An 18,621-nucleotide genomic window follows, 5' to 3' on the forward strand; every position below is an offset into this window, starting at 1 on the left:
GGGTCCAGCACAATCCAGTCACAACACCAAAGGACCCTTTGGGCCATTAAAACTTCAATATTATTCAGTGTATATTTGGTAAACATAAAGATCTCACCCTTAAACACCACTCTTATATTTCCTTCTAACTGGAAGAACTGGAGCATTTGTTTTCCTAAAGGTACACAAAGTATACTAAGAGAGCAACAGGTCTTACTAGAATGGGGGACATACTTAAAATGAGAAGCTCACTGGGTAATGAATAATCACTCTTCCTTTTATTTCAGTGTCATAACATTACAGTCAGAAGATGTTAAACAGAACCTATCAGGCATTTCAAAATAACCCTAAAACATTAAGCTTACATACACATAATTTGTGATTCAAGTCACCCATGAGATGTTTTACAGGAACCATGATGTGCTGGAAATACTCTTCCTTGAAAAGCATACAACTACATTTGTTTTAGGCCATAATCATACTTAACATTCAGTATGTTTACTCATCAGTTAAACCATCTATCCATGCAAACCATGGCTGTGTGTCATTGGGGAATCCTCATTTCTTTCAAGAACCTTACTACAAACAGAAGGACTATCTAACGTTTAATAAAGATAAGTGGTTACTGCAAACTTGGTTTTAATTTAAATGTAGGGATCATAAATAAACCAGTATAAAATATAGATTTTCAGACATGTTAATTTATCAGCACCAAGAAGAGGAAACACACCTGTATTGCCTACACATACTAAAGCAAATGCATTTCTCTTTTATTACAAGCCTAATCTTTCGAGATTATGGAATAAGATTTGGATATTTGTATGATACAGCAGTCCTTTTAGAACTCAGTGGAACTTCTTCAAAGTAAATGGGCTGCAAACAGTTATAAGTAAATCAGTTTTACAGGCTGGGCTTGCTAAAGGGGCACACACATAGTTTTTACATCAGGTAAGGTCAGTAGTTCCATAACTACACAGATAAGATTCAGGCACCTTCAATAACTTGACAGTTGTATTCCTACATTCAAAAGGGACAACTTTGATTTAAAATGCTTGCAGTCAGGATCAAACCACAGAAGATGTAGCAGATTTATCATCATGACTTCCCACTTTAACACACGGTAACTGCAGTAGTGTACTTGGGGGGGAATAATCCCCTCCTCCAGCATCAGTTTCCCAATTTAAATCATACACTCAACTATTTGCCCCATGGGGGAAAACTTAAAGGTACCCATATCCAATTTGCCTCCCCTATAATCTTGCAGATACTATTATGTTTGTTTTTTAAAAAGCATGATCGTTTTGTGTAGTTTGACCCTTAGTTAAGATCAAGAACTTCAGGTGCAAGTCAAGAATTCATACACTTCCAGAACTTGAGCCTGGAAGTCATCTTTGTGATCACAATCACCATTTAGCCTCATAACGGAGATGGACATTTATGGAGAGTCCTCTCTCAACAGATGCCCCCACAAAATACATTCCTTAGTTTAGAATGAAGCTTTCAGGTCTGGCACAAAAGCTATTTAAAAGACATACTCAAGGTTTTCATAAAGCAGCTAATGAGACAAAAACTCTTGGAAATGTGAGTGTGCATACTTCAGTAAAACATAGCATAGAAGATTAAATTTTAGTAGGGTCAGACTGGAAGTTTAAAATCCCAATTCAGACAGTTATTTCAAATACATATATTTACCCACATGCAAGATAAAGAGAGACACAATGCAATTAAATACATTTAAGTCTAAATTATTTCAAGAGGAGAAATTTCAGCATGTGCTGAAAGTAATCCTCGGCACATTTACATGGGAATAAGATTCCTCTGAACTCAGGTTTGCTTCTACACAAATATGTCTAGGACATGGCTGTAACTTTCCCACTGAACTCAGTGCTTTGACTGACTTATTCCCTAGGTCTAAAAACTAAGCAACATTCAACAGCTTTCACATATTTCAGACTTCAACATGCTGCTATGTAAAACGTTTTCTTTTTAGAGGAAAGCTTTGACAGCATTTCTTTCTAGAAATATATTCAGTTCTTTCTAGGAATATATTCCATCTGTCTCAGAAGTTACAAAACACAGGAATTCTTTAGTATGGGGAAGAAAAAGTGTAGTCCCTTTAGTAGAAATACTGCATGTCAGAAAAAAAAAACTAACATATCAGCGAGCTTCAAAGTACACAATACAAGATCACCAGGTATGTGAGTATGCAATCCTGAGCATGCTTAGTATAGAATAACTCTTGTTGAACTGAGTGGCACCTGTTTCCAAGTAAGCATGCTTAGGATCATGCTGCAATGCAAGTATGTGACTTCATGTTCATTCAGGGATTCACACAAAAACTTCAATACTTGTAAAGTCTGAGAGCATATATTATTATAGCTCTGCTTATTACAGCAGCATGTCATTTCTCAGTGACAAAAAAGGGACCAACTGCTAGGTAAGATGCAGTCCAACAAAATCTGAAAACTGGTTGTAAACGGTTTTTGAAATGGTCCCTGTCTTGCCAAAGCAGATCACCATTAGGCTTTTTCCATGCTATCGTGTAGTCAACTTGAGGGACAATACCATCACTAAAAGCACTTTTGTCTGTTGAAAACGGTATTTTAATAGATATTCTTTATCTTACATAAGAGCACAATACATACACCACATCCTATAGAAACCCCAGATACTGCTAGAATAGGTATGATGGCGAGAGAATTTGGATTTGAATACCATCCCCCCTGAACTGCGAGACAAACATTCCCCATGGCAAGCCGGCATTATACTGGCCACACTGAAAGCACAGAGATCAGAAGGTGGTCAAGGCAAGAGTAGGGTCAGAACAGCAAGGTTTAGAAAAACACAGGAAGTCTAAGAAGGGGTTAAAATAGGCTCCAATAAGATATATACATTTTAATGCAATGGTTAAAAGAAAGAGAAGTGAGTGATCTGTATCTAATAAAGGAAAAATTGATCCAGAAAATAGCTTAAAGGTTTGCACGTAAAGCCAGAGCTTTAAAAGGCTAGCTGCAAATGCCTTAGCAATCAGTTACCTGGACTGTAACATCTCACTTTATGCAGAGGATTGATTATTTAAAAAAAAAAAATGTAAGTTCTCTAAATGTGTAGTCTGATACCAGATAATAGTTAGCACAAGACAGACAAGTTACACATACATCCAACATTGCTGTTTGTTTTGCTAGCTTCCTGCTTCAGTGGTACTAAGTACATACACATCAATGATGTATCTAACCTAGCTGGACTCTGACAAGCGATCACGTTTACCAGAGGCTTTTTTAAAAAACACAAAAACAAAAATGTTATGAATACAATAATGTGGTATGGCCTATTAATACAAGTCAGCAAAAAATCCAATATTTTACTACACCTGTTAGGCTTGTGAAAATGAAAGGTTCCAATCCAACTTCATTAAAAAAATACGATTGTCACAAGTGAAAAAAGAACACAGCAAAACAAACTGTACAAAGGCAAAGTAGAATAACAAAATATTTTACTAAAACATAAGATTTACAGAAGATTTTCCAGACAAGCCATACAAAATGGTCACAAGCTTTTCCTTGAAGGGAGGGTTTTTACACTTGACAGCAGAATCACAATATTATTAGTGATGGTGATGGATGTTTAATGTTCCCATTTTTGTTCAAACAATCAAGCTTGTCCATCTACAGCGTCTAAGTTAGACTTGGCTAGAGGGCAAATTCTAGAGTATAACTGGTTAGCTGCTTTAACCAATGCAATTAGCATCACCATAAAAAAGGGGAGAAAGGGCCCACACAATTAGAACAAAAATCCCTGCAGCTAACCCTGACTACTTTCATTCACAGTGCTTACACTTAAACCATGATGGGGGGAAAAACTTATTAAAAGCAGAGGTGTGCTACTGCTTTTAAACAATTTTCACAACAATCCCGATGATATTTCTAGCCTCTGCTCATGCAGAACAGGAGTGAATTAGGACAAGACACAGATTTGCTAGTGCGCATTTAAATCACCAAAAAAACTGATGTCTGGGTTTTTATTCTGTAATGTTTTCTAAGACTGTGTCCATTAAATGCAAACAAAAAAGGAAGAGGTCTTGGCAGAACAGGAAAAAGTGATGCACACTGTTTCAGAGCACATTTTAAATATTATTCATGGCATATAGCCTAGTCCATGCTCTGGCTGTAAAAAAAAAGAAAGAAATATGTATTAACAAATCATCTCAGTTAATCTTTATCAATATTCTCTGACACCCCATCTTTTTTTTCCACTGAAAACTCATGGTGTGTAGTTAAAGATTAGCATTTAATTACCGGTACCGTGGACATCATACAAAGGTGTGAGGGGGCATTTTGCACCTTGATTTTTCAGCAAAAACATCCACAGCAGAATTACATTGATAGATGCAATCAAGCCATGATAACCTGAGTGATGTTTGTGGCCAGGGATCCCCAACATGGCACCCACTTGTGTCTTCTCCCAAACATCTAATTCCTAAAGCAACCCTGTCTTCTCTCTACCTGCTTCAGAAGACCCCTGGAAGTATCACTTTGGGTCTGCACAGAGCACCCATTCAGAAAACCCAACTTCATGGTTTGCTTACAACCACCTAACATATTGACCCCAAGTTATTTTATGATTGGCCCCATCTCCCAAGGCAGCCAATTTGCAGTGGATTCCACCACCCTATTGCAAAATTCCAAAAGTGCCCACAGGATCAGCACATTTGGGGACCCCATTATGACACATCAGCTCTCATGGACAGGTCTGCAGCATGTCTAGTACTCACAGGAGACAAGTTACAACCCTGTTGCCTTACAGTTTTATAATCCACCTCTAAAAATTAGCTGATTTAGGATTTATTAAACTATTACTGTGTGAGCCCTGCAAGACTGCTGGGAGGTTATAGTCTTACAACAGAAATTACAGCTCCAAGATTGCAAATGTTGCCATGGAGACCTGCTCAACTGCTACATTTCCTCATCTGAGCAAATGGTCAGTGACACTTGCACTGAAACTAGCTCTTGATTCTTCAAACGCAACCTGTGCTTAGAAAGGTGCATGCATTCCTAAAATCCAGGCATGGTTATCAAAATTCCAAAAGATCAAATGAATCCTATATCTAAAATATATCCACTGCATTTATGTATGAATTCTGATAAGTCTACAGAAATTTTTTACTGTGTTTCTAAGCCTATCTGGAGAACTAAGAGTTTCATATATCAAGTCAGTAAAATGCACAATAAAGAATACACCACCTGTTTCTATGGCTTGGGCTTCATTGGTCTTCCACTGCTCAGCTACATCATTTGCTAGTGGATCATCTGGGTTGGGAGCACTTAACAAAGCCTGGATTGATAGCAGAACTGTACGGATCTGCAAAGCTGGAGACCATTTGTCTGAGAAGAGAAAAGTTAAAGTACTAAAGCAACAGTTTTAATATAGACTGTTTCCCTTTAATAGATGACTACACAGTATGAAAAACCTTTTAAATATCTGTGTAACTTTAAGGTATGGAAGAGAAAATGTATCACTCTGACGATTCCAAATACTTACCTTTCAAAATATCTAAACATATTCTTCCCAATTTGTCTACGTTAGGATGATAAATTTTGGTCATGAAACGTACTTTCGGAGCTGCCATTGGGTATTCTTCCGGAAGGAATAGTTCAAGTTTAAACGTCCCACCCTCGAAGGGGGAATCCTGTGGACCTGCAATGACCACATGAAAATAACGTGCATTGCTTTCGTCTGGTTCCGCTTTTATTCCAGGAACAGGTTCTGCCAGCAAGCGCTGGGTTTCCTGAAAAGGGGAGGGGGGAAAAGCAATTTAATACAAGCATACAATGCAAATCTTCACTGACACAAACCATCTTCAAATTGTTCTAATTCCAGTTCAGGTTCCTAACTCCACATGAAACTTCCTAGTAGGTGAATACTGTAAGACATCAATAAACATAGAAGTCCAGGAGCAGAGAATGCTCTTTTCAACAACTCTTGCTGTCCAAGATACTGGGTGTCAGACCTGGGGCTTTCTGCATGCAAAGCATGAGCTCTGCCCCTGAGTCACAGTCCCTTGCCATAAAAGAACTATTTGAGAACTGCCCTTGTACTAGTAAAAGAAAGTAAAATAATGTCAAGTAATCTTTTTATGCATTTTCAGGAGCTTGATATTTCATAGTCCATACTCTGGATATAGGTGTTTAATTCTTTTTCAAACTATTCACAATGAAAGATAAAATCAGTTACTTTAAAAACATTCAAATATAAACCAAGACTACTTTCTCTGTTTGTGTGGATCTTTCACAAAAGATGTGTGGATGCCATTTTTAAAGCAAATGCTTAGCATGGAGTGATGCGGCATATTGAATGCGCCCTTATCAGGGATGTGCAAACAGGGTGCCCAACACGCAGTACTGAATAATGACAAGCTGCTAGTTAAAGCTTCCATAAATCTCTCCAGAAGGGATAATACTTCAAATACTGATGTGATAATCTTCACTAAGTCACCCCTTTTGTATTTTAAGTACTTTAAATTCAGAAATGAAGACAAAAGCAGCAAAATATCTTTTGAAGTTCTTCTACAAAAGAGCAACAATTTTCCCCAAGTAATTACTTAAGGAATCATTTAACCATAGGGTTATGTGGTACTCACAAGAGGGAAATCAGGAGGGGTCATGTGGTTTCTTATTTCTAGATTAGGTCAGACACATGAATCTGAACAGAAAAGTGTAACCCGACTTGGAGGAATTTACAGCTGTACTACACAGGGCTGTGGAGCTGCGGTGGCTCAAGTGGTTAAGACGCTGAACTGCAGGCTGTGGAAGGTCAGTAGTTCAGCGGTTCAAGACCCGGGTGCCGCAAGATAGGGTGAGCTCCTGTCTCTAGTTCCAGCTCCTGCCAACCTAGCAGTTCGAAAGCAAGAAATTGCAAGTAGATAAATAGGGACCACTTCGGTGGGAAGGTAACAGCGTTCCGTGCGCCTTGGTGTTTAGTCATGCCGGCCACATGACCACGGAAAACGTCTTCGGACAGCGCTGGCTCTTCGGCTTTGAAACGGAGATGAGCACCGCAACCCTAGAGTCGGATTCGACTGGCTTTCGAGCAAGGGAACCTTTACCTTTTACACAGGGCTGTACCCGTAGCCTCTCTATTCTACCCCCTTCTCAGATCTGTTCTGCCTGCCAGCTGATACAAGCATACCTTATTCATGCTTCCTGCAAAGCATGTGAGCTGGCTGGTGCTTCCCGCCAACTGTGGGGGCGAGGGGAGAAGAGTACTATAGTTTCTGTGCCTCTGTGTACCAACACCACCCCATCTGCCAGAAGTTACAAAGAGTTTGCCCTGCCTAGTCTAGAATGAGTGCAATACTGGAAGAACTCAGGCAAATAGGGCCCATTCTTACACAGACTCAGAAAGCCCTCCCAAAGCCAATGAGAGATACAATAATTGGTGGAAAGTAGTAACTATAAAAATATCATTCAAGATGTTCCTGTTCCAACATCCCTGCCAGGATTGATGATGACAAATCCCCTTTGCCCCAGTTCTAGCCAATAACAGGGTAACTGTCAGGTTGCAAGGCTTCTGCCCACTATCAAATACCGAAAACAATTTTGTTCAGATCTGCAGTATCTGCAACTGGGGCATGGCTTGGGTCAGATGACTGTCAGTGAGCTCCAAGCGGCACATCCCTACTTCTCACTTCATCTCCTGTACCAAGTCAAGGACTGATGAACATGTGTGCAAAAACAAGTTAGCGTGTTGAGAATTTATGCAAATTTCCCATTTCCTGAAGCTCAGACTGAAAGTTCAGAATCAGAAGCTACGAAACTCTCAAACACTGATTCAGAGTAGAGAAATAAATTTATGCTAGATTTTCAAATATATATTCACTGGGCTGTGGGGAATACAAATAAACTAAAGACAGACTAATCTGGTCAGTTGCTACAGAACATACAGTCTAGAAAGGATCACAGAGTTCAATGGGACCTACACACAGCTTAGTGTGCAAAGGATCACAGCACATGTTCGATATACAAATAGAGAATTCACTGTTACTATCAAATTTAATTTAACATCCACATTTTTTGCTATTCCTTAATCTCGCTGTTTTCTTAATTTTCTCTAAAAAATATGGCTTAATTTAATTTCTGCATTATAATGCCAAGGCATTACACTTGCCTTTTCACAATGATGTTGACAATTTACATTTTGAACCTCTTCCACCCCCCATGTCCCTTACCATTTTCCAAACTAATGAAAAAAATGAAGATATAGTTGAGGAACTTTCAGCTGTCCCTGGGGATCCCCAGCTTAGATATGATTAAGGGTCTTTTGCTGGCCCAGTGGAATTTCTGACTTCTCTAGACAGCTGACTCTCATACTTTGACACGAACTGTTTTGGAAAGCCCCCTCTTAGTTTCAAAAGCAGTTCACCCGGAAGCACAGGAGGCAGATGTTAGAGGTAACTAAGTCTATATTGTTCCTTTGGGTTCATGGATCAAATTTCATGATTCTTTGGATCTTCATCTGGATAAACTTATTGTTAGAATGAAGCTAATGATATTTTAATCTTTTTATCTTTTCTATTTCTTCAATATAACAATATATACAGTAATAAAAATAACAACACATTTCAGGTTGTCAAAGAAGGCAAGAGACTAAGCAAGTACTTATTCCAGTTTCCAAACACACAGGCTTAACCAAATCTTCAAGCATTTTCAGAAACATTACATCTCTAACCCTTACTCTAAACGGCTTCTCATCAGCATCTATGCATCAATACAGTTCTCTTCTTTCCTTCTTAATAATTTTGCAGACCCACTTTCACCACAAAAGCTCTTCTGGCCTGCCACAGACTAACTTCCCACTCATTATCAGCTATCACTCCCTTCCCACTCACTTAAGTCCTATCTAGCTTGAACCACTAAGCAAAAATGTTATTTGGTATTCCATACAGTACTAAGCAGTGTGTGTACTAGTGTTAAAAGCAATCTTCATCAAATTCAGGAAGTGCCAGAATGAAGATACCTTTCGTTTTCCTGACAATCATTTTCTCTGCTTTGCTCACTGCTTGTTAAGACATATGATCCCCTCTTTCCATGCCTCTTCGTAACTTTTAAAGGAGAGAGAGCTATTATTAGCACTCAGCCACTAGTCAAAAAAGTTTAAAGAACTTGAGATTACCAAACACCTGTCATACATGTGAAGAAACAGTTGCAGATCTTATTCCCTGTCACCTGTTTGTTTGCTCAGTCACTACTAAGCCATTTTACTCCTCCTTGCCACTTCAGTCTGAATCACACACTCATCTACTAACACACCTTACAAGTTATGGAACAATTTCCTGTCATTGGTTCTTTAATGATTCCTCCCAATTCATGCAAGAAAAACTGCTGGAGATGGCACTTTCCCATCACCATTCTGGTACTTATACTGGAGGCAGTGTTCATATTTATTTGCTCATATTAAATTCATAGTTAATAAGCAATCCTCTGATTAAAGGACAAAAAAGGAAACTTAGTTACTGTTGTCTCCGTATACTAATGGATACTAATATGCTTCAGGTACGTGGAATACAGAGGATGACAAGTGATCAATACACTGACAGAATATAAAGATCCTGTATTATGGCTTCAGTGGAGGCTGTGAAAGTGTCAGGATTTAAAACCAGTCGAGTTAAGTAAGGAAAACAGTGTTTTTAAATCAGCACATCCAAAAAGAGGAGTTAAAGTGTTTTTGCCACTTTTCTGGGACCGTAATGCTGACTGCACATCACAGGCCAGACTAAATTACATTTCATTTGCTACTGACAGCACATTAAGCATGTTCCAGTATTTAAGCATTTGTTACACATATTTTGTGATGTTTGTAGCAAGATGGGGGAGGGGGGGAATTAATGCCTGCAAACTATCTATAGAGTATATTTTATCCCACTTTTCTCCCCAATGGGGACTCAAAGCAGCTTACCACAAATACACTTTTCACATAAAAAATACACTTTTCACATAACAAACAAGGACAAAAGGTAGACGAGACATCCTGAGTTAGTGTCCGCCAGGTTAAACCATCTGGCCAAGGCCACAGGTTGTTACCGACAGGTTGAGAACTAAGAGCCCTACAGCTCACATCCAAGGGCTCACACCCTCAGACATGCCCAGGGTATAGATACTGCGGGGCCACTACTGAAGCAGAACGAACAGCTGGTATTACCATGACAGCATTAGCAAGAGTCCACAGAGATGAACCTACATGCAGCAAATGGAAATGGAAGAAAGCAGCAAGCATTTTCAGAGGTAAATCCACGAAGATTGCACCATTTTAGAACCACCACATCAAGGCTACTCTTCTGTGCCATCTTCATAGAGATACCAAGAAACACACCAAACTGTGACATTAGCTATAACCACGAACTGTATATTAAATGAATAAATACTTCAAAATTATAAAGTGCATTGTGTCATTTGATAACATGTGTGAAGCTTAAACATATTTAAATGACATAAGAACATAAGAACATAAGAGACGCCAATGTTGGATCAGGCCAAAGGCCCATCCAGTCCAACACTCTGTGTCACACAGTGGCCAGAAATACCAGTGCCATCAGGAGGTCCAGCAGTGGGGCCAGGACATTAGAAGCCCTCCCACTGTTGACCCCCCCCCTCAAGCACCAAGAAGACAGAGCATCACTTGCCCCAGAGCCCCTAGCTATACCTTGTGGCTAATAGCCACTGATGGACCTCTGCTCCATATGCTTATCTAATTCCCTTTTGAAGCCGTCCATGCTTGTAGCACCCACCACTTCCTGTGGCAGTGAATTCCATGTGTTAATCACTCTTTGGGTGAAGAAGTACTTCCTTTTATCCGTTCTAACCCGACCGCTCTGCAGTTTCATGGAGTGGAGTGACCATATTCAAACTACTAATTTCTACCAAAAAGAACATGCTATAACCATTCAAAACTAAGATGCAGTAGCACCACTTAACACAAAAGTATGTTTTGAAGTTCAATGAATACAGTTAAATGTTCAACAGTTCCAACTGGGTAGAACACCTCCCAAACTTTCAAAGTTCCAGCCAAAATTTTCCAGGGTCCAGCTTGGATATCAAGCAAAACTAACTGGATGAAACACCTCCCAGAGTTACAACCAAGATTATCCAGGGTCTGGCTAACAAGCAGGCGGCTAACATGCTCATTTCAACGTCAATCCCTCAATTCCTTGTCAAATTATTCCACTTTTAAGCAATTCCCTTGGATTTTTAACTCTGATAGTTTGAAGGATCATCTGCTGCACTTTAAAGGGAAATAATTCAACAAGGAATTGAGGTTCTAGTGCAGGACTATAACTATGTTCGAGAATCTGTTCCATTAACATGAAATTGTTCTGATTTTTAAAAAGAAAGACGTTGAAATGAGCTTGTTAGCTGGCCAGTGAAACTTCAAAACATACTTTTGTGTTAAGTAGTGCTACGGCATCTTATAGTTTTGAATGATTATATGTATAACACGTTCTTTTCTGTAGAGATTAGTAGTTCAAATATCATCATTTAAATACATTCAAAGTTCATGTATGTTATCAAATGACACAATACACTTTATAATTTTGGTTTAAGTCATTTAATATACAGTTTGTGGTTATAGTTAATTTCACAGTTCAATTTGTTTCTCGGTATTGCCATAACTGTGATTCTCTCATCTTCATAGAGACGACATTGAAGAGCATCAGCCCAGATGGAAGGGAGTCAAATACAGTTCTGCAAGGAGGCTGTGTCGCTGCTATGCCAGTTGTGATAAAGACATGGGAAACAGAGCAAGAGGCAGAGAGCTCTCTTTTTATGACATGATGCAAGTCAGCCAAAGAAGGATGAATGAAACTTCTAACAGAGCAACTGAATTACCTGCACCTTCTTTCTAAAGGACTGCTTTAACATTGGAGAAATCCAGTATATTTTAGACGTTTAGCAATCTCCATTGTAAATACATTGGCCACTCAGTTATACAGAATGCATAACCAAAGTTGTCAAATCTGGTGAGCTGATCTTGGGATTAGTGCACTAGGAGGTCGAACAGCCCAATCTCCTTAGTCATACAGTAACACACTAGCTCCTACCCATTATCTCTGTAGAATCAAATGTGTTAAGACAACCACTGACAGTTAAGTTCTACAAGTTTCAACCACCTGTCTGTATCAGTGGTAGCCATTACCAATTGTGTTATGAACACTGCAAGCCAAAACATTAGGTATCCAAATAAAAACTCGAATACAAATCCAACAAATGTGCTCCAAATATTAACTTCATTTACTCAATCCCACTTCCTCACCAACAAGGTCCCAAAATGGCTTACAAAAATACCACAGTACAGACAAGTTATTTAAAGACACAGAAATGCAATGTAAATGACTAAAACAAACAAGAAGTAACCCAAAAGGCATCCTAGTCAGACCCTCGGTCCCCTGGACTCACTCACTCAGATCTAGAGGTTGCGAACAATGGGCTGAGACAAGGGCCAAGAGTCCTTTGGCTCTTGCCTTTCAGCCTGCAACTCTTGCCATACCCAGGCTACATAAATGAAGAACTGAGGAGAAACAAACTCAGGCCAGATCTTACTCAGCTGCTGCTAGCTAATTCCCCACCTTCCTCCCCAAAGAAGAAACAGGGACATCATGCATAACTCACACTGGAGTGATGCAATCACTGACATGAAGCCACAGTCACAAGAGAAAGGGGTCAGCGGGAGAGGCAGCAGTACCCTGACAGGAACCTCCACATTTCATCTCTATACAAAGTGGTGGCAGAAGAATCCTCTGGTTTTTCCATCCTGCCCTCAATGTGTATACAAATTCAAGGCCACCATGACTTACTGTTTGTAAAATGGTATGGAATGCCTACTAATGCTCTATGGCTTTGCTTGTTCAACTGTGTGGTTCCACCGTTAGGCAATTCCTGCAACTCCAGATTCTCAACCCACTGTAGTTTCTAGACCAGCCATTAAATGAGCAAACAAGTAAATAAGAATTGTCACTGAAAGGCCAACACTGTGGTTTTGCATTGCATACAAAATAGGGCACAAGAGGTGGGACATTCCTTGAAGAGTCTAAACACTATTCTCAAAATGCATAACGCGTTACGCTGTGTAGTCACAAGGATATCACAGCCAAATCAAGACTGTATGCTGAATGCCTGATAAGCTTTGTACAGAAGCTGCAGCAGCTCTTCAAAACTGATGCACAATACAAGAGGTTGGATCCAGATTAAATTGGCAGTTTCAGCCAATCCCCTTTCCTGCCACAAATCCCCCCCCCCTCATCTTTCAAGCTCCCCTATCACCCAGGATCAGGGGTCTGTAAAGGGAGGAGAAATTTGGAAAATTTAGTCTGGTTCCATCCCAAGGTCTCAACTCCCATTCAACAGAGATGCACACATTCTGCCTTCACTTACTAGCTCACCATTTTTTTGTTGTTGTCACATGCCCCTTGCTAAGAGCTCTTTACCACATGCCAGAGGAGTGCAGGGGCTGGTTCTTGTTTTACATCCAATCAAAACATAAAGCATTCACTTCACATGTTACAGAGTCCTGATGTCTGTCGGTGAATGATATGAAGACTTTGCACTGGACGCTCAATGGGTTTTGCACTTCTGAAATTCACATGTGTTCTTCCCTCCTTTTGTCCAACATCCATGGGTAGAAGAGGCTCCAGTCTTCTACTCCCTCATGTCTTTTTCACTTCTTCTAACAACCCCGTGGATTTTGCAGAGTCAAAAGCATCTCCACAGAAAACACTATGGGCAGGGAGAATGCTGAAGCCTCTTCTAACCATGCACCACAGCTGCAGGGAGAAAAGGGCATGGGTGAGTCTGGGAGGCAAAACAGTCCCATTGAGTATTTGATGCAAATTCCTCACATCATCCACCAAACACAAAGACCTTGCAATGCATGTCGTGGCTCAGAGAGGAAAGCATTTGTGGTCTTTATTCAGCTTTGGGGAGGGGCTACAGCTCAGTAGTAGAGCATCTGCTTTACACACAGGAGGTCCCAGGTTCGGTCCCAGGTTCAATCCCTGGTATCCCTGGGTAAGATAATTGGTGTATTTTTAGATAATTCATCTAAAACTGTTTTTTCAGAGCAAGAAAGATTCTGCAAAATTTTATGTTCACTGTTTTCCGATTTTTCTATATCTTTCAATATCACTTTCTCAAAAGTAAAAATATTTGGACTGTTGACACAGGGGTGTATCTAGATTTGCATTTAAAACTTCTATCAATAGTATTAACAAGACGGGGACCCGCGATACTCGCGGGGGGGGAGAAGAGCTCCGTCTCCTCCTTCCCCCCCCCGCTCGATGTCCCGAGGAGGCGGCAGCGGCGGCGAGGCCGGTCCTCCCCCCGCCCGCCCCTGAGGCGGAGGCGGAGAGGCCGGGATGGGATGTCTCTCTCTCTCTCTTTCCCCCCCCCCTCTCCCCCCCCCCTCTCTCTCCCCGTCTCTCTCTTTCTTTCCACCCCCCCACTCTCGCCACTCTCTCTCTCTTTCGCCCCCCCCTCTCGCCACTCTCTCTCTCTCTTTCTCTCTGTCTCTCTCTCTGTTTCCGCCCCCCCACTCTCTCTCTCTCTCTTTTGCCCTCTCCCCCACCGGCTCCGACCCGAGGGCCGCGGAAGCCGCGCGGGCCTCGGCTCCGTCTCTTTCCGGCTCTCTCCCCCCCCTCACCATCTCCGAGGCACCTCGCACTCTCTCTCTCCCCACCCCCGGCGGCGACGTTCCAGAGCATCTCCTGCGCACGCGCAGGAGACGCTCTTGCACTTTTGGGGGGATTTAAACATCCCTCCGAAATTTTTTCAACTTTTTTTATTTTTGTGCACACGTGGGGACTGGCCCACGTGTGCACAAACCTCCCCCGGCCCCCCAGCTGCCCCCGGAGCGCTGATTTAGCGATCCGCACTCCAGGGGCAACTTCGCTATTAGATATATAGATAGAGGGAAACTCTCTTAATTTGATCAACCTAATTAAACAGATCTATTCTAGTTTGGGAAGCATTGTACTTAGAGGTGGGAACAAAAGATAAACCCCTATTAAGATTTATGTGACAAAACAATCAGTTAATGGGAAATGTTCAGAACTCATTGAAAATTATTTTTCTAAACGAGTATTACCCAGAAGCTCATGTGACTTACATAATGTTTGTATACCTCCTATGTATATAGTGAGTCTTGGATAGCGTCACATATTACATATGGCACTGTTACCTTGGATTTTTATGGTTTTCACATGAAAATTATATATACACATTATATTTATGCATGGTTATCAATTTGTTTATGCTTTGTAAAGGTCTTTACTGTGTAGTTTCTTCCTTGTTTGCTTTTGCACTGGGACATCTCCACCCTTTTTTGTTTTTTTGATGTGAAAGACCTGACATCCTAGAGAGCTGCTGCTGCTGCCGTTAGAGCAGCCAACAGTGACCTTGAGAGAACAATGACTGACTCAGTATAAATTCAGGTGGGTGGCCCGTGTTGGTCTGAATCAGCAGAACAAAGTTTGAGTCCAGTAGCACCTTTAAGATCAACAATATGGACCAGAACAAAACTTTGTGGGTCTTAGAGGTGCTACTGGACTCAAACTTTGTTCCACTGACTCAGTACAAGACAGCTTCATATGGCACTCCTGCTCATTTCTTTAACTTCTTATTTACAATATTCAAACAGAGGAAAGCAAAGACTCCATATGCTGGAGCTGTAAACATTTTTAAAGGTTTTCTACAATGGCAAGGATGATTATCACCACTAACATTATTAAAATCACTTGGAAGAAGAAAACTGTAACCTCTCAAAAGAATTTAGCAACTTGTCAATTATCTGTAGATACCAACATCCAGGTTTTAGACTTGAGGGATTTTTTTCAGCCCTGCTTTGGTAAAGATCCAAATCTGCTTGAGAGCTTAGGTTTTTCTACAGTTTGACACAAGTACAAAAAGATATGGAATTTGCTACCAGAAATTAAAATCTGAATTTGGCATAAATCTATTGGATACTGATAACTATCAAAAAGAATATCAACTTTCATTTTCAGTTTTAAAAATGTACAAACAATGTTTGCTGAAATCTCAAAAACAAGAAGGGAAAAGTTGAAAGCCCCTCTAGTCTGAGCCTTGGTTTCCATATACTGCACAGCGTCTTTGTGTGAAGGCTGCAATCCTGGTCACAACTGACAGTGATGAATATAAAAAATTACATTAAGAATTATAAGGGTTTATCATCATGTATATATTGCTGAAACATTTTCCAAGGCTTGGAAAACTGGCAAAGGATTACCTGATCATTCCAGGATAGTCTGTAACTACAGAGTGCGCATTTCTAATGCTGGCATCACCGTTAGTCATCTGTGCACAAGACTGACTTCAGAGCATGTTAATGTGTTAATTTTTCTTAAGAAGAATCAGTCACAGAGCTGATATATAAGAGCTCATGTGTGCTAAACAGACTGAGTTTGTTCAAACATTTTAAAATGAAAACTGTTGACAAACTGCTGCTTTAAAGCTGAGATAAATATAACAGCCACTCATTCAACTGAAGCTACTGTTACTGGGTTAATGTAAGCAGATCAAATACTGAAAGCACTATATCATGCTTATCTACTCTGCACAGATAGAGAAAACTTCAGTACAAGGAAGTTTTATCACAAGAGCTGAGCATACAGGCTCAGTCCAACAAATCTTCCTCATAAGAGCAGGAGGAATCCAAAGCAACTGACTGGAAACAGTCATTGTAGGAAACCATGGAACAATTAAATCAAAATGCATCATATGAATCATATAAGCAACCAAAATACACTGTAGTCTGAGAACTCAGAATTATACATTAAGACCACACTTGTAAATTTCAATTGCAGAAAACTGGCATAGACCTTCAAGGTGGGTAGCGGTGCTGGTCTGAAGCAACAGAACAAAGTTAGAGTCCAATGGCACCTTTAAGACCAACAAAGTTTTATTCAAGGTGTGAAAGCTCACACCTTGAATAAAACTTTGTTGGTCTTAAAGGTGCCACTGGACTCTAACTTTGTAGTATAGACCTTAACAGCTACTCTCCTTAGCAGGCTCTCCTGGGGAAGGTCATCCTGTGCTGGCAAGTTTATTTTTGCAGGGGCATCTTGCCAGAATGAAAGACTTTCTGAATCTGGGACATGGTGGAGCTCAGCTATAAGCAACCAGTAGCTGCACGGTGTGTTTTGTGTGTGTAAGACTAACATCAGGACACTCGCACCCCAACTGACAGTTCCATGCCCCATGTCTTTACTAGGGATGGGCATGAACTGCATTTCTGTAGTTTGTTAGTGACTGAACCACGAACCAATATGCTGGTTCATGAACTGAACTGGTTCATATGCCATTTAAAACCCCTGCTTTCTGCTCCCTGCAGCTTTTTGCAGGGAACAGAAACCTGGGGTTTTCAAAAAGTTGAGCAGCAGGGACCACCACTCAGTTGTTTGGTCTAAATGGCTCCAAAAAACCAAGGGGAGCAGAAAGCAGGGTTTAAATGGATCAGAGCCATTTAAATCAAACAGCTGAGTCACGGTCCCTGCTGCTCAGCTGTTCGGAAACCACTGGTTTCTGCTCCCTGCGGCTTTTCACAAAGAGAAGAAAGTAATGGTTTAAATGGCCCCAAACTCAGCTGTTGTTTATGAAGAGCAGAAAGCAGGGGTTTCTGCATCAAAATTCATGGAAGTTTGTGAACATGACTTCAGTTCGTGAAGATGACTTTGCAAACCACAAACAGCCAAAAAAATGTGATGAAGTTTAGTTCATCATCTGGTTTGTGCCCCTCCCTTACATTTACAATGGAATTTAGTGACGCTTCTTCAGTCTGTGAAAAGCAAAAATGCAACTGCACGTATCAGCAACTAGCTGTAACTAAAACGGTGATCAATTTTAACTGTAGACTAGTTTGGCTGAACAGAAAGACATGGTACATGCTTCTGAAATTCATATTTTTAAATATCCACACAGGATTATAAATTAAAATGATGCACACACAGAAGCAATAAAGTTCTCTGAATTCTTTTATACTGATAAGCTGGTCACTTTCAGCTGGCACAGAAGACAAATTCAGCCAACACTGTAACGTCCAAGAACAAAAAATAGCCCTTAAAAAAATGCAAGGGCCCCCCCTCGCAAAAGAAGCAAAGCGTTAAGGAAACCTAGAGTATGTGCCGGGTAAACGGCGGGAGCGGACTTTCCTGAGTCACGGCAGAAATTAAGAAAAGCCTCTTTAACCCCGTCGCAGGAGAAGGGAGGAAGGCGTTCCATTACCCTAGAGTAGGCAGGCCAACAGTTCTTCTCTCCCTCCAAAGAAGGGAGTACACTTCCTAAACTACAGTGATGGAAGGCGACTGAGACGCCGCTTCGACCCGCCTGCAGGGACAGTCGCCAGGTCGCAACACACCCGCCCAGCGAGAGCGCGCGCGCGCCCTGTCACCGAGGAAGCCGCCTCCTCCCATCCCTCCCTGCCGCGAGTCGAGGGGCGCCGGCTGCGGCGAAGGGACGGAGCCTGCGCTGTGGGGCGCGCGCTGCAAAGAGAGGCTCGGAACCCAGGCCTGGAAGGGGCCTTCTAGCCCATTCATTCACGGCAAGGCAATGACTCCGAGGCCCCGCCACCCTCGGTCCCGCCCGC

At 41.1% G+C, this 18,621-nt stretch overlaps 1 protein-coding gene across 1 annotated transcript in view; it reads right to left on the bottom strand.

Moving 5' to 3' along the window:
* Positions 1-2,128: 2,128 nt before the first annotated feature.
* Positions 2,129-18,621, bottom strand: part of UBE2N (ubiquitin conjugating enzyme E2N) — a 17,252-nt gene continuing 759 nt past the window's right edge. The window contains exons 2-4 of the mRNA XM_015421022.1: positions 5,518-5,764; positions 5,220-5,360; positions 2,129-4,143 (exon numbers count right to left, since the gene is read on the bottom strand). Coding sequence (XP_015276508.1) covers positions 4,103-4,143; positions 5,220-5,360; positions 5,518-5,764 — 429 coding nt within the window. The 3' untranslated portion in view covers positions 2,129-4,102. The remainder of the gene's footprint in view (positions 4,144-5,219; positions 5,361-5,517; positions 5,765-18,621) is intronic.

Source organism: Gekko japonicus, unplaced genomic scaffold, assembly GCF_001447785.1.
Source record: "Gekko japonicus isolate JY-2015 unplaced genomic scaffold, Gekko_japonicus_V1.1 scaffold594, whole genome shotgun sequence".
Classification (NCBI taxonomy): Eukaryota; Metazoa; Chordata; class Lepidosauria; order Squamata; family Gekkonidae; genus Gekko; species Gekko japonicus.